At 32.9% G+C, this 27,889-nt stretch overlaps 1 protein-coding gene across 4 annotated transcripts; it reads left to right on the forward strand.

Moving 5' to 3' along the window:
- Window positions 1-784: 784 nt before the first annotated feature.
- On the forward strand, window positions 785-26,743 carry LOC106071933 (ubiquitin carboxyl-terminal hydrolase 40-like). Of its 4 annotated transcripts, none has more exons than XM_013232161.2 (34): window positions 785-852; window positions 2,788-3,031; window positions 4,004-4,071; window positions 4,254-4,367; window positions 5,630-5,755; window positions 5,865-5,903; window positions 6,044-6,190; window positions 6,727-6,813; window positions 8,455-8,511; window positions 8,852-8,980; window positions 9,468-9,599; window positions 10,080-10,148; window positions 10,362-10,534; window positions 10,809-10,963; window positions 11,344-11,425; window positions 12,106-12,280; window positions 12,516-12,603; window positions 13,065-13,135; window positions 13,249-13,422; window positions 13,674-13,789; window positions 13,903-14,002; window positions 14,816-14,866; window positions 14,989-15,100; window positions 16,156-16,244; window positions 17,073-17,196; window positions 17,865-18,004; window positions 19,939-20,056; window positions 20,277-20,374; window positions 20,825-20,988; window positions 21,934-21,999; window positions 22,880-23,096; window positions 23,382-23,483; window positions 24,569-24,675; window positions 25,543-26,743. In XM_013232161.2, exons 2-34 carry the CDS (start codon window positions 2,845-2,847, stop codon window positions 25,634-25,636), a joined length of 3,771 nt encoding a protein of 1,256 aa, XP_013087615.2. In that variant the 5' UTR covers window positions 785-852; window positions 2,788-2,844; the 3' UTR covers window positions 25,637-26,743. The 4 variants fall into 4 exon arrangements, with proteins under 4 accessions (XP_013087615.2, XP_055882899.1, XP_055882894.1 ...); XM_056026924.1 differs by lacking the exon at window positions 785-852 and adding an exon at window positions 1,967-2,122 and having other exon boundaries at window positions 25,546-26,743; XM_056026919.1 differs by lacking the exon at window positions 785-852 and adding an exon at window positions 1,969-2,122 and having other exon boundaries at window positions 13,252-13,422.
- Window positions 26,744-27,889: the final 1,146 nt, after the last annotated feature.

Raw genomic sequence — 27,889 nt, forward strand, 5'->3', positions numbered from 1 at the left:
TGTATAATACATATACATTTTTTAAACATTATTTTGACAATTGACAAAACTGTAGGCCTATAAATGTTACAAATAAATCCGCCTCCGTGTTTACAATATTTTTCTTTTTTAATATAATCTCCCTTACATTTCTGTTTTAAAGTAGGTGCAGGCCTATAGTTTTTATGAAGAGAAAAAAAAAAAAACAACGGATGGCATAATTAATTTTTAAAAAAATGAAACGATTTGCTTTCATAGAAGTTAAAAGTAGCCATTACACCTGAATTGTTCAAGCCACAAAATATGGTAACATCAGATTTTCAATAATTCTTCTAGTTTTTGTTATCTAAATATGACGGGCGGACAGACAGATGGCACAAAACTAATAGTAGCCTATCGATGGTCCCGGGTTCAAACTTGCCCGCTCCCATCCGAAACATGTCTTATATAATACAGTCGTTACTTCAAAAAAGAAGATGATTACGTCTGTAGAATCTAAGGCCTCCTTCAGTCGCGAAGCGACTATGGATCTTCTCATGGAAATGAGATAAATGTCTGTGTCGCCCACACATGTTCCCCCCTCTCCAAGCAGCTGATGTATCTAAAGGAACGGCAGTGCCGATACAGTTTGGGGTCAGCGGCGTTGTAGGTTCTGCCAGGGTGTAGCACTGGGTGCTGCAAACTGCCTTAGGGTCGCCAGCTCCTGATAATTCCACAAAAATTGTGCTATCCTCTCTATCATCTGCTCTTATCCTTAATTTCTTTTTGTTCTGTCTACAAGACAAATTCACATTTTTAAAATTTCCCTAAACAAGTTAAGAAATTTTAGCGTTTCAACGAAACAAATTTAAAATGAAAATCAAAGCATTTGATGTAAATATTAGATCTAAATCTACTTATTTTATTAGTGTATAAAATTATATTTCGACAACACATAAAGTTACTAAATATAGTCTATATTAAATATACAAAACCAACGATTTAATTATTTTCTGTAGTACTAGATCTAGATATAGAATCTAAATATATAATTAGACTCTAGATCTAGTATCATCTATCAATCTATCTAGAATTCTAGTCTGTGTAGACACTGTAGTTGTATTTTTTGTAAGTTGAGTCATGAGTGTAGATCTCTAAAATACTAAAATCTAGATCTATCTAATCTATTCTAATTTCTATAGAATAATATAAATAGAGGGTATATAACTATTAGTTACTAATAATTAGTATATAATTACCTCAGTAGATCTAGATCTATATCTAATAACTAATAAAGTTGATATTAGTAATATTTACTAATATTATACACTATAGTATTTGACTATTACTATTATACAGTATACAGGATTGCAGTACTGAGGATATACACTATAATCTATAATTTAATATAAATTAATAATAGTCTAAATACAAAATTAATTATAATTAGACTTTAGACTGTCTAATACTAGATGAGATCTAAATCTATAGTAATACTAGGCCTACTTAAAGTACTTATTAGATCTAGACCTGGCCAAAATAGTTTATTTTAATAGGCATATCAATAATAATATCATATGATACTGCATAGGATGATAAATCATTAAATGATAGGGCCAGACATCCATAATCCATATAATTATATAATTATTATAATAATCATAATAATGCCATATATATTAAATATATAATATAATATAGAGTATAGACATAGACTGATAGAGTCTATAATAGAACTGATTTTACTGATGTTCCCAATCCAAGGCCTGGTAGGCTACCATGCTTTTCCTTCATTCTTAGTTTCAGTAATACAATATGAATATCCTCACATCCTTGTAAAAAATAAGTCAGCTAAAGTCAATAAAAGGGGAATGTGCTGGTCAATATTAAAAGACATTCAAGGCTCATTTCATCTTATGATATTATTGATTACAGACATTACTAAAAAAAATAAAATAATTAGACCTATATTATGCATTTTATGTGTCAATCTAGTTGTGTTTGTTAATCAGTGGCTTTAACTCTGTTAAGTCGTTCATTTTCCTGGCTGATTCAGGCAACCCATTCCATTCTGTAATGGCACTAGGGAAGGAGGAGCACTTGTACGAATTATTCCTAGCATATTGAATTAAAAATGTTCCTCTATCTTTGTGATTTGTAATGGGTAAGGCTACCAGATACCTGAGCAACTATGTGTGTAATTGTATTTAAATAAGAGAAAGCCAGACATTTTAAAACTTTAGCCAATGCTTACTGGATGAACCCTATTATTGGGGGTGATTATATTGCAAGTTTATTTTTGTGTTAGGCAAGAGGTCATGTAGTGGAACTGTTATTGTCATGTAAAAGACATCAACAGATTAATGGTATGAGCCCAAACTATGAAGTTCTGGAGAAAATGGACCATTCTGAGAAAGATGGTTAGAATCACATTGACAGAGATTTACTGAAATGTCTTCTTTGAAAGAATGTTTTGAATCGAACTTGTTACAGATCCCTCTTGTGAAAGTAGTGTAAAAGGTCCTACATAAAAGATGAAACAATATCTCTCAATAATTTTTTTTTTAGCATTGGTAATTGCTTTATATTTAAATATCTAGATGTTTAAATTCAGAAATACAACAGATTTGTAGTTAAAAAGTAATATCTGAAATATATGTAAAGTAGCTTGAGGTAAATAATTCTAGCTGAAATTTAATAGATCAAGTATTTATCAATAAATTAATGTTGTACTCATTAAGATTAAAGAGTATGTATGTAGCATTGATATTTGGATCAAAGATCATTCTGAAAACGTACAAGATGTAAACATTTGTTTTTACCATACAGTCAGTACAGAAGAAGATCTAGACTTAGATCTAGTTTCCTATCTTGAATGTTATTGCCATGTTTGGCAACCTGTTCAGTGAAAATGTTCCACTACAACAAAGTGGTGTACAGGGCCCTGTCTTATCTATACCATCACCCCCTGGACCCAGGCTGCAATGTGGTTTAGCAGGCATTGATAATCAAGGTTCTACATGCTACCTAAATTCTCTACTGCAGACATTGTTTTTGACACCTGAATTTAGAGGTACATGTATATTTTTAAAACTAACTTGATGTAAGCTAGATAACATATAAATATATAATGTTCTCCTACGAAGCAGGACGTTTTGGCGCCGCCGTTTTGGCCCCGCCGTTTTGGCGCGAAGGTCGTTTTGGCGCGAGCCGTTTTGGCGACGGGACGTTTTGGCGCGAAATACATTATGTACGTTTATTGTATTATTTCTTTTAAAAGAATTATTCATTTCTATGTTTTGCATGAGTGTTTGTGTTAAGACATATTTTTCACGTCATAAATGTAAATGTGTGTTTGTTTTTCACATCATTTTCTATAATAAACATTTTGACTTGTGTATGTGTGTTTATTAAGAGGCACACTTTTACTTTCAAAAAAGTTTTTTAAGATATTACTTTAAAATTAAAAACAAAATGAAACGATGAAAGACTAAAAATTGATGCAATTATTTGTTTACATTAACATTGGTTTATTTAATGACTGTATGGTATCTCCAGCTATACATACCAAACATTTGCTAATAATAAGTAAAAATAAATACATGTACCATGTTTCTCAAAATACTTTAAGTTAAGTATGCATAGACACCATGGTTATTTGCCTAAGTCGCTGGAATTCAAGGGCTCATTAAAAAAAGCTACGTGCTTATTAAATTATCGTCAAATGATATCTCGCGCCAAAACGTCCCGTCGCCAAAACGGCTCGCGACAAAACGTCCCTTCGCCAAAACGGCGGCGCCAAAACGTCACGTACTGGTTCTCCTAACAAATAGATACTTAATAAAGCATTTAAAGGAATTTAATGTTGATGTTTACAAATGTTCTAAAGACTTTAAAAAATGTGTTTTATTATACATTTTATTCAATCTTTCTTTTTTTTTTTTGCCATTAGACTTTAATTTAAACAATTTAACTCTTTAATTGCAAAATCAATTTTAATAATAATTCTCATACTTTAAACATTTTTGTTCTAATTGTGTTATAGATAGACTGTTCAGTTTATCTGATACAGAACTTGGATGTCTGAATAATACAAATAATCCCAGTTGTAGAGTAAGTTACAGTTATTCATGAAAGTAATTGTTCTATCTCCTGTATAGAAATATTATTATCTCCTGTAATAATAATTTGTGGGCTTTAACCTATTTTTTTTTTAAAAAGGATTATTCTTTTGTATGGGGAACAGTAATTGTTTTAATTTTGTTTCATACATTATTCCTACATATATTTGACAGGTACGTGTGATACCATTGCAGTTGCAGCGCATTTTTTCACAATTACTGTTAAGTGACCAACAGAGTGTCAGTACTACAGATCTTACCAATAGTTTTGGTTGGACGAATCGTGAAGTTTGTTATTCTTTATTTGTTTTTAAGCTTTATCTAAAAAAAATCTTTTCTTTGCACACTAATTATATACAGCAGGGTGGTTGCTAGAAAAGTGGAAAGTCGAGGGTCAGGTTCTCATTCTTAGTTTCAGTAATACAATATGAATATCCTCACATCCTTGTAAAATGAATGAATAACAAGCTCCAAAAGTCTGGACTTAAATGTCATGAATTGCTGCGTTTGGAGCTTGAAGTGCATGTACTACATTTTGAGCGTCTATGATAAAACATAGGCCTTTAAAAAACTTAGTTATTCTTTTAAAAATAAATAGATGTTTGACAAATTTTCTGCTTTTCTAGCAACCATCCTGTAATTTTGGGACATTATTATATACCTCTTATTTGAGTTAGTTTAATCAGGTTCTTTTTCCATTTTCATTTTAAATAAGAAAAACATTTTAGAAAATACTTTTTAAAAATGGCAATACCTCCTTTATACAACTCATAGAGCAATGGTTTTTCTCTTAATGACTAATGAATGTTAGATTAAAAAACAATGGAACATTTTTACCCCCCCCCCCCCCCCTCCTCTGAGAAAGAACCCTGGTTAAACGAATGTATAGATCTGCAACACTTTATAATATTTCAATGATAGGCCTTTAGATATAGATGTAGAAAATGATGCAAAAAAATTTTTCTGAACATTTATTTATTAAACTCTTGAAACAATAATGCCTTACATTCTGAAATTCCCGAACACAATGGTCCTTTCAAGAACGTGATAGTCCTTTAAAACCCAATGTTTGATCTAGACCAGGTTCCTATGCCCATGCGCCAGTGTCCAAGTTCCATGAAGTTATGAATAGAGGAATGGTAAAAATGTTCTTTATAGGTTTTATTGAAATTAATTTTCTAAGACCTAGTTGTAGAGTTTTATAAAACAAGAGGCCTCTAGTTGAGATATTTAATAGTGTCATTTCTTTTTAAAACCCTCATTAGTCCACCAAGCCATGATTCCTCACTTTCGGAGAGGGATATGCACTGCCAGACATTTGTTACATTAGACACACTGTAATGGTGTATGTTAAGAGTGATGCCTCCAAACACCTTCATCACGTTCCCCAATTTATGAGTGGTTATAACTTTTCTTAACAGTACTTTTTTAAAACTTAAAATAAAATTTAATCAAACCTGTTTTTTTTAGTTCTAAATTATTACTGAATATAATATTGTGTTTTTCTATGTTAACCAGTTAGAAATTATTATTTTTTTATTTATTTTTAGGAATTCCAGCAGCATGATGTACAGGAGCTGAACAGAATTTTATTTAGTGCCATAGAAGAGTCTTTAGTGGGTACTACAGGACAAAATATTCTTAACGAGCTCTATCATGGGACTATTGTTAATCAGGTAGTTAGTTAATTGACCAACAAAGTCTTTTAGATGATGATGCTTTAAATGATTAGAAAAATTAACAATAAATCTTAACTGAAAAGTTTTATTTGTAAATACTTGACAGATCACGTGCACCAAATGTAAAAAGATCAGTGGGCGTGAGGTAGGTGAATTCATTTTTTTTTTCTCAAAGACAATCAGATAAAAAAATTCTTTTAAGAAATGTCGTTGTTTAAATTTTTTTTTTTAAATTATTTTTAAAAATTTCTTTGTGTTAAGTAATTAATTTTTGTTTGTTTAAAGGAAGACTTCTTAGATTTAACATTGGCAGTTGCAGGACAACCTGGTCTTGAAGCAGCTTTAAGACAGTGTTACTGTGAAGTAGAAAAAATGGATGGGAAGAATCAGTACAAATGTGAAACTTGCCAAGCATACACTGATGCCACCAAGGTTTATTTGCATCACTTTTCTTTTAGCTGTTTGTCCAATATTCTGTTTAAAGTGTGGAATAGATTTCAATTAAATCCTTTTTATTCCTTTATTAAGAATTTAGAAACAGAATTGTTTTAAGAGACCTTATCTTTGATCTTCTATGAGATGGGGATTATGGCCCACATAATGATGCTTAAATCTGGGAAATATATGAAATTGAATGTAATTGCTATCGTAACTCATTTTAATCTTCTTTGACGAGGGGAAAATAAATGAAGTAAATTGGAGAAATGTAATTTGCTTTCAGTTAGACCTTGACATTTGTTTTTTAAAAGAAACTTTCTGCTTTTAATGCCTTTTTAAAGATCTAGATAAAAACACATTTTATTTATTAAGGCACATAACATCTGAAAGTTTCCTTAAACTAATGTAATTATTCTTTTTAAATATTCCATTGAAAATTCTAAAACATCATTCATATAATTTTCTTTTAATTTTTTAACCATCTTAATAATGCTTTTGAATTGAATATAATTTTAGCTATTATCTTTCAGGGAGCTAAACTGAGAAACCTTCCTCCAGTGTTAACCCTTTCTTTGCTGAGATTCAGCTATGATCTAACAAAAATGACAAGATACAAAGTAAAGAGTGATTTTGAAGACCATATAATCTTAATACATTTATAAAATTATTATTATTATTTATAGATCACTAAGTGAACCTGCAAACTTCTTTGTTTCTTAAATACACATATTGTTTCATATACACCTCAAAAAATAATTAAATACTAATATATATAAAACACTTTTTTTCTTAATACTCATTGTAAAAATACAAGTAGTTTTTGTTGTGGAATAAGACTAATGTGTGGTCTTTAATATTTGAAAAGAAATTTGGAGCAGGGGCTTTCAAGCTTTTTCTTATACTTTATTAAGCAAGATCAATTGTTAAGAAGGCCTAAACACTGACCTGCGACATCGCAACCTGTGAAGAGTTTAGACCAATAGCTCTTTGTCATGTCAGTTAATCTTTGAATTAAACACCACTAGTTGACCTTAGACTTTGTTACACCACTAGTTGACCTTAGACTTTGTTGCACCACTAGTTGACCTTAGACTTTGTTACACCACTAGTTGACCTTAGACTTTGTTACACCACTAGTTGACCTTAGACTTTGTTACACCACTAGTTGACCTTAGACTTTATTACACCACTAGTTGACCTTAGACTTTGTTGCACCACTAGTTGACCTTAGACTTTGTTACACCACTAGTTGACCTTAGACTTTGTTACACCACTAGTTGACCTTAGACTTTGTTACACCACTAGTTGACCTTAGACTTTGTTGCACCACTAGTTGACCTTAGACTTTGTTGCACCACTAGTTGACCTTAGACTTTGTTGCACCACTAGTTGACCTTAGACTTTGTTGCACCACTAGTTGACCTTAGACTTTGTTGCACCACTAGTTGACCTTAGACTTTGTTGCACCACTAGTTGACCTTAGACTTTGTTGCACCACTAGTTGACCTTAGACTTTGTTGCACCACTAGTTGACCTTAGACTTTGTTGCACCACTAGTTGACCTTAGACTTTGTTGCACCACTAGTTGACCTTAGACTTTGTTGCACCACTAGTTGACCTTAGACTTTGTTGCACCACTAGTTGACCTTAGAATTTGTTGCACCACTAGTTGACCTTAGACTTTGTAGCACCACTAGTTGACCTTAGACTTTGTTGCACCACTAGTTGACCTTAGACTTTGTTGCACCACTAGTTGACCTTAGACTTTGTTGCACCACAAGTTGACCTTAGACTTTGTTGCACCACTAGTTGACCTTAGACTTTGTAGCACCACTAGTTGACCTTAGATTTTGTTACACCACTAGTTGACCTTAGACTTTGTTGCACCACTAGTTGACCATAGACTTTGTTGCACCACTAGTTGACCTTAGACTTTGTTACACCACTAGTTGACCTTAGACTTTGTTGCACCACTAGTTGACCTTAGACTTTGTTGCACCACTAGTTGACCTTAGACTTTGTTGCACCACTAGTTGACCTTAGACTTTGTTACACCACTAGTTGACCTTAGACTTTGTTACACTGAATATCAACTTTTATCTATGTTTGTCTTAAATTGAAGCTGTTAATGTAATCATTGAAAGCTTTTGATTTTAATGATAATTTTAACATAATCAAAGACTAGAGCTTTTAGTTTTATTAGTTAGTTATGTGCATAGGTAGAAGGTTTTTAAAATTGTTTCAATTTTATGTTAAAGGAGAATGGTAGGTTCACATTTCCATTTGATCTTGATATGTCACCCTACTCTGAGAAGGTAAGAAACAATATAAATTTGCTGTTTGTTTTTTTTATAGATAACATATATTTTTTTTACAAGTTGTCCAAATCAAGTTTTTAGGTTAGAGTAATTTACAGGTGTAAAGTGATTAATTGAATATTATATAAAAGTAAACTTATGGTCAAATTTTGAAAATTTTCAAAGCACTACTAATAGATATGAACTTAAATGAATCGCAAACCATTTAGTAAATTGCTTGAAATATTGAGATATTTTTTAGCTAGAAAAACTGCTTTAAGAAAATTTACATAAATAGAAGCAGAAATGCATTCACCTATTGTAAAATCTATATTCTGTTTGCTTTGATTTCTTTCAGGGATCTGTTGGTGACCCAGATTGCCAGTATGAGCTTTTTTCAGTTGTAGTTCATAGAGGCAGTGCATTTGGTGGTCATTACTTTGCTTACATCAGGGATATTGACAACATTGGTCATTGGACTCCACCAGTTAGTACTCTAGGGAATATATAAGCAATTGCATACTTTTTGCTACATTGATAGACTTGAGGTGGCCATAATGGTTGAGTGACCTCTGATCTGAAAGACTCAAACTTAATAACTGTATGATCAATAATAATAATAATATGAAAGAATAAAACATGCTTCCAACATAGTTTTTTGGTGTTGTGGTTGTCATAATAAGAGATGTTTTGGCAATAGATCTGAAAGTTCAGAGCTTTAATCCACTTTTGAGAGCATGATCATTTTGTCATTTTCAAACTGTTTCAGGGCCTACCCAGTTCTATATAATGATTGCATTGGCCACATAAACTACAGTCCTCAAAAATAAATTAACTTAGCTTCACTTACGTTGTAGAGTTTTAAGTTTTGGAGCATAATTTTCTTCTTAATAATAATAATAGTTTTAGTTATTGAGACTTACATAGAATATTTAAACTAATGATAATTTACTAATTTCTTACCTTCAAAACAGGAAACAAGTCCTAAAGTTGACCCAAACACCACTGGCCTAGATGTAATAGAGTGTCAGTCTCCAGTTGATTTGATAGAAAACATACTTAGCAAAGTATCTCATGGTTGTATGTCAGTGGACAAACTGTGCTCTGTAGGTACACATTTATTGTTGGTCAATGTGTTCACTATTTATCTGTAGAGCTATCAATAAAGTCTTTTTAACTAGAAACATTATTGGAAATCAGATTAAAACCAAATATGAAAATTATTAAACTAATTTATAAATGCCATACTAATTTATAATTGCTTGAAGAAAGAATGCACTAATATTTCTCATTCCCATTGCAAAATTTAACACATTCAAAAACTTGATGCTCATTTGTAGAGTGGATAGTCTAAGCTTGTGAGATTGTTTTTTTTTTTTGTTTTTATTTTTTTTATTTTGTTAAAAGTGTTTGTTAAATAATTTAAAATACCATGCTTAATAGAGTAGATAAAAACTAAAAGCACAGCACAAATAATGGACACCTATTTTGGGTCTAGAATTATTTGTTTGTAAACACAACATTGCATTTGCACTTATTTTCCTTTGATCTATACGTTTGCTTATGATGGTGTGTATTTTGTCTAGGAAATAACAAAAGTTACTGGAGTTTCATGGAGTAAACATTTTAGAAAAACTCATGGTCCAATCAATAAGGTATTTTTTAAAACTAGAAGTGCACATTATTGTTTAGAAATTGATTATAGTTAAGGTTTTATTTAAAATTCATCTTTGCATAAAGTTGTTTCTCTGATTAGCTACGTCTTGGATTACAGTAGAAGCTTTACATCTGTTTCAGTGACCAACTTAACCTAATTTGTCTTCCAACCAATGTAATATCAACAAGCTTTCATTCTTCAATATTTGCAGTTCTTAAAATCATGTGACTCATTTGTTTACAATCCTGACTCTAACTGGGTAAGCCTGCGGGTATCTGGAGGTCCAAAAGAGGATCGACAAAAAGAAGTCAGTGGTTCTACACCTGTGACAGATTGTACCCTACCAGTGCCTAACAACAACATTAGATCCATTAAAAAGAATCTGTAAGTTTTGTTTTATCAAACTTTGTCACTTTATTCCAGTCTCAGCGCATAAAATGATTTTATGTGTGCCTGTAATTTCAGAGATTAAAATAATTTTATGTGTGTCTCTTATTCCAGAGAAATGAAATGATTTTATGTGTGCCTGTAATTTCAGAGAAATTTAATGATTTTATATGTGTCAGTTATTTCAGAGAAATTACAATAATTTTATGTGTGTCTGTAATTTCAGAGAAATTAAAATGATTTTATGTGTGTCTGTAATTTCTAATTTCAGAGATGACACTCCTGATGAAGGTTATCATTGGTTTTCTTTTAATGATTCTTCTGTTTGCCCTGTGTTTACAAGAGACATAGAGAAACAGTTCTCAGGCAAAGAAAGTGCTTACATGTTGTTTTACAGGAAAAAAAGTTTATGCCGACCTAAAGAAGGTATGAGAAAAACTTTGTTAACAGACATTTTAAAAAATAGTCGATCTAATTGTTGTATGTCTTGTTATCTACACTTGGCATACTTGTACTCTATTTGTACTGTCTTGAAATTTTAGTGCTTTTAGTAGGTCAGTGCAGTTCCATATTGTGAAAAGATTTCGCTAAGAAATTTGCAAACTAATTAACTCATTCAATATAATTGTTTCATCTTATCATGTAACTAATGATGCAAGGTTTACAAAAAGTGGGCTTAATGAGGCCGTATTAAGTGGTTACTTTTTATAATGGTGTACGTGTAATTCCCCTCATTCAGGGAAAACAGTTTCACTGTAGAATGTTGTATATAGGATGCTGAATGATTTTGTGTCTTATTCTCTTAGCTCAAGGCTCAGCCTCTTACAATATACCATTTCACTTAATTAAAGAAGTGGAAGATCTGAATGCAGCCTTAGAGAAAGAGAGGTAAGTGTCTTGACCTGCTTCTTGCAGACAACAGCATCTCTGCTTACTGGGAAGAAAATTGACTTTGTTACAGTATCCATATTGGGGACCACAGTGATAAGCATCAAGTATAGAGTCACATGTGGCGTGCCTGGTGAAAATGCCTAGCATTTTTTTAGTGGTTGAGTTACTACTAATTTTGCTTACTTCCCAGAAATAAAGCTCAGATTATTATAATGTTTGCTTACTACTTGATCTAACTTTTATACATCTAGTGTGTCCTGTATGTTGATATTAATGAAAGTGACAATATCCACAAATTATTGTGAAGTATAAATAAAAGAAATGCACAATAAAAATACTTTCTGCAGTGAGTGTTTAATGATAAAAAATTGAAACAAAAAAATTAAATTAATTTAATAGTTATAAATACACGAATAGTTATAAATATTTTCAAACAATTGAGTGTTAATAAATAAAGTACTTAATCATAACTTCAAATATATACACACACACACAAAATTAACATTTAGCTTGAAGAAAAAATGGATATTAAAAATTATTTTTTTTTTAGTTACTGAAAATGAAAGAGCTTTAGGTTTAGTATCTGGGGATGTCCCTAATATCTATAGATATATATGAAAAAAATTTTAGGTGATATTCTAATGACTACCTTTTTTTTTCTTTTTTTTTTTTTCCAGACAGAACTATGATATAGCTGTGAATAAAATCTGTGTAAAAGTATTTTTATGCACATCTTTTATCAAGACTGATCTGCTTCAGTTGAAACCTGACATCACAACAGAGTCTGCTATGAATATCATTGAAATAGACAGAAGGAAGGCATTTCAAGAATTAAGGCTGCTTATACACAAAGTAATGGAAAACTAGCAGTACATGTTAAGTACTTACATTGGATTCACTTAATAAAACTAGCTGACCAGACATGTATTATGTCATTTGCTTCACCTAGATGTTTCTTTTATCATCTTGTTACTTCTTATGATTTTTATAAAAATGTAAAATAGACAGAATTATTCAAGCCTGCAAAGTATACAATATCTTTTATTAAAAGTCAGTCATGTTAACTATTCATGTATTGTTTCCACAGCTTGTCGAACAGTTTGATGTCAGTGAGTTTTCTGTGTATAGAATGAAACCTAGGTGTGGAGGATTTCACCTGTATGAAGAGCTTAAAGGTAACTATGTTGTAGTTTTTTATTTCTATTTATTTATATCTATAACTTTTTTCTAGTAATAAATCTGATACAATTAATAGATATTATTAAACATGCCAGTAAACTTTTTGGTGGCATAATTTTTGACATTTGCTCTGTATGTAAAGTTTTGAAGAATAAATATGAACTGAAAGAAATACTAGCCCTAGCATAAAAATGAATGGCATTTGATGGTGTGGTCATCAATGTAAGTTTATGTATTAAAAATTAGTAGGCTTTAAAAAAAATTAAATTATTTGATTGACAAGCTAGCTGATGATATGCCTATGTAGTAACAGTAAGTTTCTTTCTGGTTAAGATCATCATGTTGATGAGTGAGACACACCAGCTGTATTTTGTTTCTATCCTACCTTAAAGTTTTAACTACTTCTGTGGTGACATGTCACTTATTTCCATTGTACTCTCCCAATACTTTAATTTAGATGAAGAAAGGATCCTTCAAAGTCTAGATATAACTTCAAGCACACATCTCTTTGTCAAGTTCTCTGATGGAGTAAGTACAAAGTCCAATAGATCTCATTGATTAGTGTAACACTAAGTTCAGCTCATCAGTAAGTGTATGACATTAGGTGCACCTTGTAACTTTTTGAGCAATTCTTACTCCAGCAGCTGAAAGAAAACTTGGAAGAAATTGGTGAACACTGTGAGCCTGTTCAATTTCTTGTCAAGAACAATGAGGATGATGTGATGGCTTGTGTTACTCTGGCTAAAAACAAAAGCCCAGCAGAGTTGTATCAGCTGGTAACTAACAATGTAGACCTGCCAGTGCATCTTTTACAGGTAGACTGAATATTAGTGTCAAAAATATTTTCAAGAAATATAATGCTATAAATCAACTTCCTGAATGTAACTGTAGAGTAAAAAAAAATCACAATTAAACATTTAACTTAGATTAAATTATGTTTATGTTTTTTTTTAAGATGTTTTAGGACCTACAAAAAGTATATATTTAGCTTGGTCTTTTTAGTTAAACAAAAAAAATGTTTAGTGATTGATGGAATGAAGTATTTTGCGTCTTCTATTTCTGTTAGAAAACTGGCTGCAAACAGATTGAGACCATACCGAACTCATCAGATACTACAATTGATGCACTGGGACTTAAAGATGGAGATATTCTAGTTATTGTTCAATTGGACAGTAATGAGAGGTCAAGACACAGTTTTATAATTGTTCAAATGATTGACTTTAAATTCTAGTGGAGCATTATTTTTATTCAGCATTAACTATTATTTTAATTTACACTGTCTTGGTTAATTTCAGTAAGCCTTCTGGTGAGACAAAAATTGAAACTGTCATCAGTTCAGATAGTCCAAATGTTGACCCTGATTGGTCAATGACTCTACAAAGTCGACTTTATGAGGTGAAAATACAATTTACAATAGACATAATGGTAGTTTAAAAATAATGGTTATATACAGGACATAAAAACCCCACTATATATTGTTATAATTTTAGTGGTGATGGGGGTAGAGGTAACTGTGTGTGTAATCATAATAGTGACGAATGGTGATGCTCCAGGAAAGTACTGTGTTATAAATACTCCATGTGCAAATGACTTGTGCTATTGTCATGTGATCATCTAGAAAGAACTGGCAACATCTCTGTGATATTTCTATCACATTCAGGAATGCCTTCAGGGACCTTAAAGAACGAGTGTGTCAGACTCAAGATGGTTCATTTTGGTACAGAGTCCTGTGTGAAGTCAGTACCATGGATGGACCAGGACTGTTGTTCGGTCGTCTTGATGGTCCTGTGTTCATACCCTGCCCGCTGCCATCCCCTGTCATACTGCGGGAGGTATGGACTAGGAAATAGATGATCTTCAACTCTGATGGAATATCTGAAATATGTAGAACATTTTATGAACATTTCACCTGTCTAGGACAGGAGAGGCCATTAGAGTTTAGTACAGTAGTACAGTTATCTGGATTGAAATATTTGTACATTTAGTGTTTCAAGTTGTCAGTTGTACAGTATTAGCTTTGAATTCATTACACTCATTAAAGAATCATGTTATTAGGAGCTTGAGTTGGTTGTGATGCAGTGTTTATAGAGAGCTTGATAGAGAGTCATTGCTGTATTGTAAAACTTTCTATCTAAACTTGAATGCTGATAATCTGTACATAAGTTATAGTACATTCTTTGTGACATATAATTTCTTACTTTCTAACAGAGCACGAGTCACACTTGCAAGACAATCAAGTTCCAGTCTAGATCCACATCAGTAAGTATAAAATAAAATGCCAAGGTTTTTATATTGTGGGCTAGAAATATAACTCTAGTCTGTTAGAACTATAACTTTTGTCTAACTGAAATTTCTTGTGATTGTACATTATTTTTCATCAGACAATTAAAGAAGTCAAACTACGAGCTATGCACTTGTTAAATTTGGAGAATGTTTCTTTTGATACAGTGAGGTTAAGAGAAGACCACAAGACCCTGGGACTACAGCCACCTTGTAAGTTGCTGATACATTAAAAATACACTCGTTTTTTTTTAACAATTGCATTCATTAAAAAAATGTTTGTTTTTCAGAAGAACATAACAAATAACTTAGTGAACACATTGAAACATTAATAGGATTTTTTTTTGTTTGAGAATGCATGTTACTTCTTATTGCCATCATCCCACAATCTAGTTGTATTTAGTCTGTGACTTACTTGACTTATTCCTGTCAACTCCCAGGGGAGCAAAGGGCGGAACCACACCTCTCCACAGAATGTGGTTTTAAGATGCTTTCTTCATCTGCTTCTGTGCCTGATTCTGTGTCAGTTCAGTTTCCTCCGGTTTGCTAACTCTTCCGGGTTTGCTTGGGCACTTTCCTCCTCTTTCATTCCAGTCAAGTGCCTGCCTTGCAACATTGGTACTTAGTACTAAGTTTTCACAGGGTATTTCCTATCCAGCTCCATGTTTGCTCTTTAATTTCCTGGAGTTATCGCTTGGGCTCTTTCCCACAAGTTGATAGTAGATATATTTTCTGGCCACCTAATTTCCAATATCTGGTGTAGGCAACTGTTTTTTCATATTTGTTTTCACAACTCTCTATGTCTCAGAACCGTAGAATAGAACCGACTTATCGTTTGTATTAAAGATTTGGATCTTGTTCTTTAGAAACAGTACTCTGGAGCACAAGATAGTTTTAAGAGTGGTAAAGGCAAACATAACTTTATTATTGCGATTTCGTACATCATATTTAATCCCTAGTCCAGCACAAAAACACTCAAATTTTAGTTATGTGGGGCATAGTTGCTGAATGATTAAACACAGGAAAGGGAAACAGAGACTCATGAATTTGAACTTTCCATTTTTTTTGTGGCATTCATAGAAATTTTGTCCACCCTTCCTTTATGAATCTTTGAAATTTGTTGGTTAAAGTTGTAGGCGGTGGGTTAATGTGTTGGCTATAAAATGTGTTTGTTTGGCAATGGATATCTAGCTCTCAAAAGAAACTTAGCTACTTTTTATTTCATGTCTGATATTGGTTCAGAATACTTTAATTCTTTATTGTTTCAGTAAGAGAAGGGCTGACAGTGGTTGATGCTGGTCTAACCAATGATGTCTGTTTAGTGTTAGAGAGTGGAAGAAGTCCACAGGATTTTGAGGCAAGTCTTTTTACAAATCTTATATCAACTCACTCTGTCTGTCTGTCTGGTAAAAGTTTGTACACCTTGTTTCTCTCACACCCAATCTCTGATTAAGCTGAAATTTTGCACCCTTATTTCTTTTACCTGACTACAAACACTAGAATCAATTTTAAAAAATTAACCAATTAGCTATAAGTAATTATTTATTTGTTTGGTATTTCAAACAAGGGAAAGAAATTATACTTGACTGACCTGGTGGTATAAGCTGAATTAGTTCCTTTAAAGGTTTTCGTCTGAGTCTCAGTGAACACAAGCATGAAATTTGATGAGACTATAAAAACAATAGTCCATTTTCATAAGATCTTCACTAGCAGAGTGGTTACCGTTTGTCTTGAGAAGCCTAAGAAGGCTTTAGCCCACGGGTTCAAATTCAGGTCATTCACCTTTTTTTTAAATAAATACATTTAAAAACAGTTCACTTGGATACCCTGTTCTTTCTCCCCCAACTCCTTTCCAACAGGTCCAGGAAAGGGATAGGATCATTGCTTATTGAGAAATCTAAAAGCATAAAATTGCGCTAAACCAAATCATTTGGTTAAAATATTTCTAATCACAAAAATTTATCATTGTTAGTCTAGATCTATTACAAATTTAATTACTTGACTGATCCAAACTAATTGATACAACTACACTTATTATAAACTTTATTTTAAAAAAAATGCTTTTTTATGTACTTTGCTTGTTTATTTTTATTTGATTAAAGTATTTGTTTCCTAAATATATTTAGAAGTATTTCATTTTGTTTTTCACACATAAGCAATAAAGTTGTGTTGTTGTATGCTCCAGATGACAGTGACTGTGAATAAAATGATGAATGGTAAACTGGTATGCAAGAAAGAATTCCTTGTAGACAGACAACTCTCTGTGATGGGAATGTTGCAGGCAGCTTGTAAACTTATGGACTGTGGGAGTAAGTCCTCACTTACACTAATAAAAACCAAACTTTTGTTCTAATTTTTGCATGAATAATTATTTCATTCAAAAAGCTGTCAACTTCATTTATCAAACTTCGTATGAGATGTCGTTTCTTTTACACACAATGCTCTTGTAGACACTATTCCTTATATTTTACATGAGATGGATACCTTTTTTCAAATCTTTATGAAGAAAAGCCTAAGAATTATTTTATTGAAAATAATAAGGCATGTCTTCAAGCTTGAACATTAATGAAGAATGCATTATTTCCCATGACTATGCAGCCCCAGATGTGACCTATATATTTTGCCACATTCAGCGCAGGCATAACCAGTGTCTGCCAGTGGTCGATTTAGATTTTATTTGTAGCTATGGGATAGAAAAAGTATTTTTTTTTTTAAAAGGGAATAAAAGAAGTAATTATAAAAGTCTATTAAAAACATTTTTCTTCAGCAATCTATATAAGCACTACTTATAACTAGTGGGTAAAAGACATTTTTTATAATTATTTGTGCTGTCATCAAAATCATGCTAGATACATATTTGAAAGAATTATCTTTAAATAAATTTTTTCATAAATTCTAGACTCACAAAAGTGAAGAAGTTTTGATTGTTTTTAAGCTAATATTTCAATGCCACCATTGTGTTTGTGTTTGTATTCAGACAGCCAATGGTATTTGAGTAAAACTGATATGTATGGGGACTCAGTGGAGCCTTTAGATGATCCGACCGTGACTCTGATGGAGGCACTTATCAATGATGGGGATACTTTGGTTTTACAACAGGGTACTCTCATCAAGAAGGTAAAAAAAGTCATGTATATTACTTTTTTTGTTTAGTTAAAAAATATAATTCATTCAAATAATGACTTAACAATATTTTGTTACCAAAATGTTGATTTATAAGGCAGGAGTCAGTGCATTCACATACTATTCTCAGACACACATTAACAAAGCCATAGCTGTCATATCATGCAAATCATTGTAATAGACTCAAGTTTCTCCATATTCTGCTATAGGGGCAGCGGCTGACCAGGAAAGAACTCTCACAGTATCCATATGAAACAAAGATGATGATTTTGATTAGTTAAAAAATTTTTAAAGTCACGAAAATAAATCTAAATTGTTAATGCAAAGAAAATTTTTTTTTTTTATTCTTTGACAGAGGGTTGGAGATTAAAGGGCTGATAATTTTGGTTTTAAAGAGTTAAGAGTAGTGTTTCCCAAACAAGTCATCTAGGTAACTGGTAGAGTAGAGTCACTATTGCGGAACAGGCATGTTTGCGGAACAGCTCGTTGAAATTAGTTAAAATCTACTTTATTTTGAAATTTTCTGCTAAACTACTCTAACGGTACTGCGCATGGTCCATTTCTCTACATTTTCGATATACAGGTTTTCCTTTAACAGCAGAAAATTAATTTTGACTCCAGGTTAAAGTTGACAGGTGTGGAATCGTCCATTATTTTTCACGTACCAGGAGAACCGCATAGGTCAAGGCTTAAGGCTTTTTAAAAATGATAATGACCCATCACCTGCATGATACATCTAATTTTCGGTTTATAAATGGATGTGAAAAAACTTAATTTCATAGCTATCCTTCTGGAATTCAATTTTAAAAAAATTGGGAGGTGTTTACCCAGGTTTTACCTTTTTAAAGATAGTCACAATTGTGGAACACTATAGATGTTATTCATTTGACCTGCGCATTTAGCTTAATATTTACATAGTGATTTGGATTTTCGGAATTTAAATATGAGTTTGCATTAGTATACATAAATTTAAAAACATTTAGTGAATAATATTAGATATAATATAGAATTTATAATTACCAGACGTCCAGAAAAAAGTAGACAAATCATAATATCAAATATCATTTAGACCTATATAATATTATTATAACAAAAAAGAATGTGGAAAATAAACCTTGTAAGGAAAATCAGAGTAGTGTGACGTCAATTATAATTAAAGAAGAGGTAAAGAATCTAAAATGTGAGTCTTAGATCTAATGTGTGTCTTTTGCTTTAATTTTTTTTTTAAATGTAAAGAGTTAGGAGTTCAAGTATTATATTAGACTTTATATAGGCTTTGTTCCGACATTTTTACCGTGTTCCGCAATTGTGACTTCTTAAAAAATCCTGTTCCGTAATTGTGACTGACCATATCTCAGTCGAGTTGAATTTTAAAATTTAAATATGTGTTGAAAAACTAAACAATGTGTCCATTTTATCGGAAAATGGATGGGCAACGCCTAGGTACTTTTAGTTTTCCCATAGGTCTAACAATTACGGAGCAAAAAATTCAAAACTAAAAGTAGCTGCAAACTGTTCCGCAATAGTGACTTTACTATATATGAATAGGAACCAAAAATGACAGAAAATAAAAAAAAAAGTTTATATTTTATTATCATTACAATTACTAGGGTCGGTGCTGTGATTGAGTGATTAAGTGCTTGGCTTCTGAACATGGGGTCCTGGATTTGAATCTTGGTTAAGATTGTGATTTTGGGATTTTGAGGGTGCCCCTGAGTCCACCCAACTCTAATGGGTACCTGACTTAAGTTGGGGAAAGTAAAGCTGGTTGGTCGTTGTTCTGGCCACATAACACCCTGCTCGTTAACCATTGACTAAGGAAACAGATGACCTTAACATCATCTGCCCTATGGATCGCAAGGTCTGAGAGGAGAACTTTAACAATTACTAGTGCTGTATCTAAGTCATGCTACTTTTATCCAATACAGGACCAGATAGCATTAACCCTCTGGCTAGCACCCACTGTCCCGACACAGTCACAGATAGATGGACTGAATGGATCAGGGGACATACTTCACAGGCGAGAGGAAGAAGACAAAGTGATGTGTAGGCTCATTTTTTTTTGACATTTCCAATTTTAAAATCATCATTTGAACAGCAAGTATTGAAACTGATATAAAAAGAAATAGAACAATTTCACAATTTCTTTTAACTTACACAATTAAGTAGACAATAAATTAATAAATGTTAATAGACACTTCATAATTGGAACAAAAAGCATTTGTTTTACGATATGGCAATAAAATTTGAAACATTTTTAATGTAGTGGAACTAGCTGCCAAATTATCTCTCAGTGACCAAAAGGAAGTGAATCTTCTAATGGACTGTCTTTGTCCAAATAACATGGAGCCTTTGTATGAATCAGTAAGTATCTAAAGAAACAAATATTTTTAGTTTTGAAAATGTAGAATTTCAAATGTGATAAAAAAAAATGTTCATCTGATAAAGAATTTTTTTAAATGGATTTGTAAAAGTAACTGCTTTTAACAAAATTTTTTTTTAAAGTTAATTTTGAATTGGATGATGATACTACTATCATAATAATAAGCTTTGTTATTTGGAAGGAAATTTTTAACAAACAAGAATATTTCAAAAGCTAAAATGTTTTAAACTCCTGAGCAGCATTCAAATGTTCTAGTTTATAAAACATAAGCCTTCAGACATCAGTCTATACATTGTAGAAGTTTATGATACATAATTGGGCTTTGAGGATCACCAAATTATAATTTCACCCTGAGATTGCTTCACTTTATTCTTTGTATTTGTTTCCCCCTAAGAGAACTATGAACTGATGAGTGATGACTATTTCCCCAGCTGGTGATCAACAAAAGTATGGGCGTGGATGAGTTGAAACAAGCTCTGATGGACTTGGACAGTTTTAAAACAATGAGGATCCCAACATGTCACTTCATGAGGCTGAGACAGCTGGACACAGTCAGACTGCGGGGGGTGCTCAGATCGAACTCTCTGTTATTCAAGTATGGACATTGTTGGCATTTGTGTGTGTATTTGTATAGAGATTGTGGAACATTGTGATAGTTTGGTCAGGCGCTTGGATTCTAGTCTGAGGTTTTTGAGTACAATTGTACCTCAAGGCTGTGATTTAGCCAGCTCTAAAGGGTACCTGACTAAAGTTTGGGGAAAACGTGGTCAACTGTGCAATGTGGCCACAGAGAAAGATGAGTGAACCTTACATAAGCTTCCCTATATACTTTTAGATCTGAATGAAAACTTTGTATATATCTCTCCATTACATTCTGACCTTGTTAGTTTAATATAGATGTTTATGTAACTATGTTGTTATCTCCTTGTGATCTTGAACAATATTGAAACAGTTTAATACTAAACTGAAGACTACTTTTTCTATATTTATTTCCTTCTAAAAATACACTTGACCTTGCCTAAATGTATTTTGCTTTCTCTGCTCTGCTGAGCACACACAAAAGGCATGGCAACATGGACATTTTATTGACCTAATTTAGCTCCTAAGTTTCCTTATTCAGAAGTATCAGATGATAAAAATGTTTTACATTCAGCTTACTCTGTTGACATGAAAGGGATAATCCCACTTAACTAGGTACAAATGGCCTTACATTTGATCAACTAGGGGAGATAAGCCCACCTTCACCTAACCTGATATCAGTGGTTACCATTCCTTAGACAAAAAAATAACAAAAAAGTGCAACCTAAGGCTACTGAATAATAGGTGAAAGACTTAACACTTTATACACACCTCAGGGGAATGTTGCTGCCCCAGAACAGTGAAGTGTTCTTTTAAATTCTGCTGTACAAACTGTTTGTGTTTTATAGTAATTTCAGCTGTTTGCTTGGCCAAATGTTGTCTATAAATTGTTTTTTTCTTCAAACTATCAATGTATGTTCTCCCCCTCCACCATTATATCCATGATACAATCTAATTCCAGGCATGCAGGTCTAAGGGAGACAATTCCTTTAGCTGTACAGATTTTGAATTCTGAAGAAACTCTTGGGTAAGTGAGTGCATCCATGTAGTTTCGTTTAGATTATTTTAGAAGTGCAGTACTTCTCTTTTCTTGTCATCCATGTAGTTTAGATTATTTTAGAAGTGCAGTACTTCTCTTTTCTTGTCATCCATGTAGTTTATTTTATTTTAGAAGTGCAGTACTTCTCTTTTCTTGTCATCCATGTAGTTTAGTTTTATTTTAGAAGTGCAGTACTTCTCTTTTCTTGTCATCCATGTAGTTTAGTTTAGTTTAGAAGTGCAGTACTTCTCTTTTCTTGTCATCCATGTAGTTTAGATTATTTTAGAAGTGCAGTACTTCTCTTTTCTTGTCATCCATGTAGTTTAGTTTATTTTAGAAGTGCAGTACTTCTCTTTTCTTGTCATCCATGTAGTTTAGTTTAGTTTAGAAGTGCAGTACTTCTCTTTTCTTGTCATCCATGTAGTTTAGATTTATTTTAGAAGTGCAGTACTTCTCTTTTCTTGTCATCCATTTCATCTTTATCTCTAACATCATCAGTAAAGCACAGTCAATTCCTCCTCCTCATCTTCATTAGTGTATCTCTAATGATAAGTACCCATTTCAAGTGTTTAAATGACTTCTAGGTTTAAGAACTGAAACATTCTTATTTACATATAAGTAAAGCCTTTTTAAAAGGTACACATGGGTAAAGTTATTAAGGGCATGAGAAAGGCTTATGTATACGAGTACAGGCAGAGTTATAATGTAGAACAACTAAAGTAATCATAGCGCCCCAATTTGCAGAAATTCACTTATCACTGGTGAGCATTGAATGGAACACCCCAGCATTAAATGAGGGACACTGTATGTTAGAGTCTCTTTTTATACATACATTTTTTGTTCTTTTAAATGCATTTTTAAATTCCAGTGTCCATGAAGTGTTGTTATTGATAGCACAAAAAATTGGCAGCACAAGAATTTATATGCCACCACGTGAATTGATCTGGAACACATCTGGAGGCATGGGAGCTGGAGATCTGAAAAGAGCCATTGCTACACGCCTGTCACTGCCATTGCATGATGTTGCCATTGCCAAGTATAATCCAGAGACCTTCACCTGGAGTGTCCTGAAAGACCAACCTCAGGTACAAGAATTCTAGATACTTTTCATAATGAAAATAGAATGTCACCTTTTACATTTATCATTGTAAATACTTTCAGTTAGCCAATAATTAAGTTGTACTTTGTAGAAACATCTTTTCTTCATTTCATTTACATGTTCTAGATTTTACATTTGAAATGTATAAAGAAAAAAAATAAATTTAATCTTATTTTAAAATATGAATGTGAGGAACAATTCTAAACCAACTTAAACTAATGATATAAATGTTGACTAACTCTAACAAAGTGAAATTATTTTGTGTCCCCAGAAAGTAGGAAAAAATAAAGGTAAAAAGAAAAGTTCTGGCCATAAGACAAACATTAAACAAGCTCCTTACTATGTCCAAGATGGGGACCTTATTGGTGTCAAGGTACGTTGACTTGCTCCACATGTCGATGCAATTAGTTGTTACTAGGACCCACTGCCAGTCTCTGTTGTGTCAATATATCATTGTATTCCAAGAAATCTGATACTATGTATTATTTTAAAAGTTATAAATAATCCATAAATTTTTTACATTATCCAAAATCATATAAATATATATATATATATATATGTGTATATAAATATAAAGATATCTGAAGTAATTAAAATTGGCACTCAAAACAATATTACAAAAGTGGAGAGTACAAATTCACTTATCATCACAATCTGTCAGGTTTCAAATGTCCATTTAGTTTTTAATCTTGTTTTTTTTACTCCACACTGCCTTTTGATTCACATATATCTACTCAGAAAGAAAAGTTTCTTTCTGCAGCTGAACGGATTTGCCAGATCCTACCAAATGGCATTCATACTTTCCCACCTTGACTACTGCAATGTAGTTCCGGCTGTTATACCTGATGATAAAGTTGCTAAATTGCAATAACAATGCTGCATGGATAGTTGCAAAACAAGACACAAATCTGCTCCTGCTTTCCTGTGTACACCATTGGTTGTCTGTGAGTGCAAGAATTGACTACAAGGTGGCCACACTTTGTCATCTGTGTATCTACAATAAAGAAATGTACCTTAGTGAAATGATCACTCCATATGTCCCTCAGAGAGCCCTGCACTCCATGGACCCATTGCTTCTAGTTGTGCCAAGTTTCTCCCTCAAAAGTTATGGTCTGTGGGCTTTTCAGTACATGGATCAAAGGTTTGGACCTCGCTGCCCATTGCTTCACTACATTCAAGAACATTTAAGACCTATGTGTTCAAAACTTTTTAGATTAATTTGTCATTTGAACTTCCATGTTAATGTCTGTTGTTATGTTCTCATTGCTCCTTGTGTTATGTTTGTAACCAAGCACTTTATCAATGAAACTATTATTAGTTCAAACTCAAACCTTTCTACTTAAAAGTTTTGGCTTGACAACTTCAAGTTGAAATGTTTTTATGTGACATTATTGGATTCTTTGATTTCTTCATTATTTATGAGCAACTTAAAAACATTTGCGTTCTTTGTATCACCAGATCCTTTCATTAGACAAAGGTATCCTAGAGGTGGATGACTTCTCAACACAGGAGGATCTCAACCATCTCCAGCAACTCAAACTGATAGCAGAGGAAAAGAAACGAATGTGAGACTTAATGTCATGATTTTTCTCAAAACTGTTTGACACATGACACACTTCCTGGTGTCTCTCCTGACACTCTTTTTCTTGATATTTATTTTGAAAGAAAAAAAAAAAAGTAGATTATCCCATTTAGATATTGCAATCTGAAGGTCAGATGATGTAAAAGTCACTTGTTTCTATGGCTGATGGTTAATGAGGATGTCATGTGGCCAGCACAATGACCAACCAGCTTTACTCTCCACATCTAGATTTGGGTGGAATCAAGGGCAAATAAATATTCCAAAATTTGATAATCCCATTCTTCACTGAGATTTGAACCTGGGACCTTTCAGTTCAAAAGCCAAGCACTTTACCACTCATCCACCACGCCCCATTTCTTTATTTGAACCAGTGGCTTATTGCCTTACTTTGTCTGGCTACATGGTCATCATGACCTCCTGTTGCCCATCTAGATCTCCTTCAGTCTCTCACACAGATCCATGCCCCTGGAGGCAACAACCCCCCCCCCCCCCATGTAATACCCTGCTATGTGTTTCAAGTTTTATAACTTGCTATAAGGGGCACTAAGATACCAGCCAATGTTGCACCAGTCTCCTGTTTCCCAATCTACAGTCTCTAAATGAATGTCATTATGCTTTCTTGTGTCTCTCTAACCCTACTGTCTGTTCTGTTGAGCATCATCTCTCATAGCAATGTTTCATGACAAGGTTTGTTTTTGTTTTAAGCTAGGAAACTAAATTAACACATTCACACACACACAAGGGAAGTCACACAGCTCCTTGACATTGCTTACATTTCTTATCAAAGTAGATTACATGGATGGATTAATTATTTGTGTCAATCCAAAAGTTTAATTTTTTTTCATTTCAGAAGAGAAGAAAAAAAGTTGGACTCCCAGGATTGTTTCACTGCTCCTCGAAGGCAGGAAGTTCCTTTAACAATCAAAGTCGACAAATTTTCTTGAGGAAGAATTTCTTTAGATCATTTTTTTTAATTCTTAAACATGTTGAAGCTTTTAAATAATCAATTAAAATTCATGTTTATAAAAATACCTGTTTTAAAATACCTGTTTTAAAAATACATGCTTAAGAATGTATATGTATACTAACAAGAGATGTGTTATTGTTTTCTCAGGGTGTCTTCATGTTTAAACAGCGATCTGGCACTTTTTATGTTCCTATTGTTTCCTTTGTGTTCCCATGAGTGGTTTGTGATATGCACAGTGGGATAGACTGTTTTTTAAATGTGTCAGTTGGATGTTAGTGTGTGCACTTTTTACATTTCTCTGAATCCTCATTTGCCCAAGGTGCATTAGAGTGAAATACACAATTTTTTGGTTTAGAAATTATAGTTGATAGGGGCCAGAAATGAAGTAACACTTAAAATGTTCAGATTCACCAGTGATTTAAGTCTCATTGGTATAAAAGAACATAAAATAATAACAAAAAATTATTTAAAATGAAATGATCTGAAGCAATTTTTTCGTAATCTTTAAAACAAATTTATACATTCAAACATTTGTCATTTGTTTAACTCCACATTAATCAGTGCTTAGTTTAAAGTTTAACTCTACAGTAATCAGCGCTTGGTCTTGTTTTATCAGATACATGGTAATATGGGGGGGGGGGGGGGTATCTGACATGTTTGCTCTCAATTTTCGTTTCTTTACAAGTTCTTCAAGCAAATGTTCTCCCAAAAGTTTACTATATTTTCTTAAGGCAATCCATTGTGTTAAAAATGAGGCCAGCTTTTTTAAAAAATTTATTAGTTTCTTTGATGCTATTCTTAAAATCTCAATACAGCGGTGTTTGCTTTCCAGTGACTTACTAACTGGAATATTACTAAGTGACTGGAAAGCAAAAATCACTGTATTGAGATTTTAAGAATAGCATCAAAGGATGAAGGATGTAGAGATGTCATGGAAACCTGAATCATAAATAAACTAAATGTATTACACAGCACTAGCATGGTAGTGTAAACCTATCATTCTTTTCCTTGTATGGTTTCAAACCTGAAGGTTTTGTTGTTAGCTTCTTGTTACTCATGAATTGGCTGAGTTTTTTTTTTTTCTTCAGACTATTGTCAATCATTGTCTCATGAAAGCCTGTTAGACACAAGTTTGGATGATAAATTGGTTGATTGCTAAATTTCCAAAATGATTGTTCTGTTTTTCTTTCATTTGTTACTCATTAGCTCTGCAGAGTAAAATTGTAAGCTTAATAGTTTAGAAGCAATTTAAAATTCTTTATGAGCATTTACAAAATAACTTGAACACAGTTGTTTCCTTGTCAGAAGATTAAACCAAACAATACTAGATAACTTACGCTCACAGAGACATACAATGATGCATTATGGACTTAGTGTTGCACCAGCTTTACAGGTTTAAAAGATGCGACTGGTGTTAAAATTCTCTTAGCCGTCCATTTCTGTAGCTGCACATCACAGTTTAGAAGAAAAAAACTTTAGTGTTCTTCCCACCAAAAAGTCTTATAGAGAAAAACTGTGAACCATACTTCAGTCACTTGGCTTTGTCATTAACTGCAGCATTCATACTTGGGTTGGGATTTACTTCTTTTAATACAAGAAATATTTCTATTTATAATCTTCTGTCTCCAGAGGATTAGCGAGCATAACTGGCGCCCCCCCCCCACCCCGCCCCCAATCGAGAAACAAAACACACACATATATATATATAGGCCTATATATACATATATAAATCTTAATAAAACATACTGTTACAAATGACCAGTGACAGGAAGAGGTTAACGTGTGACCCCGACGAGATAACAAAGCAGCGGGTGTTCCCTGGAATGTACATGTATAAACAGAGACAGGATGTGACGTGTCCTTACATGTTATTCCAAAAGGTACTAGCAATGTCCAGTGACAGATAGAGGTCACAACTTGTGACCCCGGCAAGATGACACTGCAGCCAATGTTTTCTGGAATCTACATGTATAAACAAAGACAGGATGTGACGTTTCCTCACGTGTTATTCCAGAGGATACTAGCCGTGTTTGTGCAACTTTGGACAAGCGATTAGGGACTCTATATAAGCCAGAAAGTTAATGTGAAAGTCAGTCGTATGGAGTCGTGAGTGAGCCGTTACTGTCGATACAGACTATGTAAGACGTGTGCGGCTCTGTGGAAGAGAAATGTGTACGACTCGATGCAAGTTAACTAGGGTAGAGTTAACTGGAGTGGACTACTGTCGTTA

Source organism: Biomphalaria glabrata, chromosome 1, assembly GCF_947242115.1.
Source record: "Biomphalaria glabrata chromosome 1, xgBioGlab47.1, whole genome shotgun sequence".
NCBI lineage: Eukaryota > Metazoa > Mollusca > Gastropoda > Planorbidae > Biomphalaria > Biomphalaria glabrata.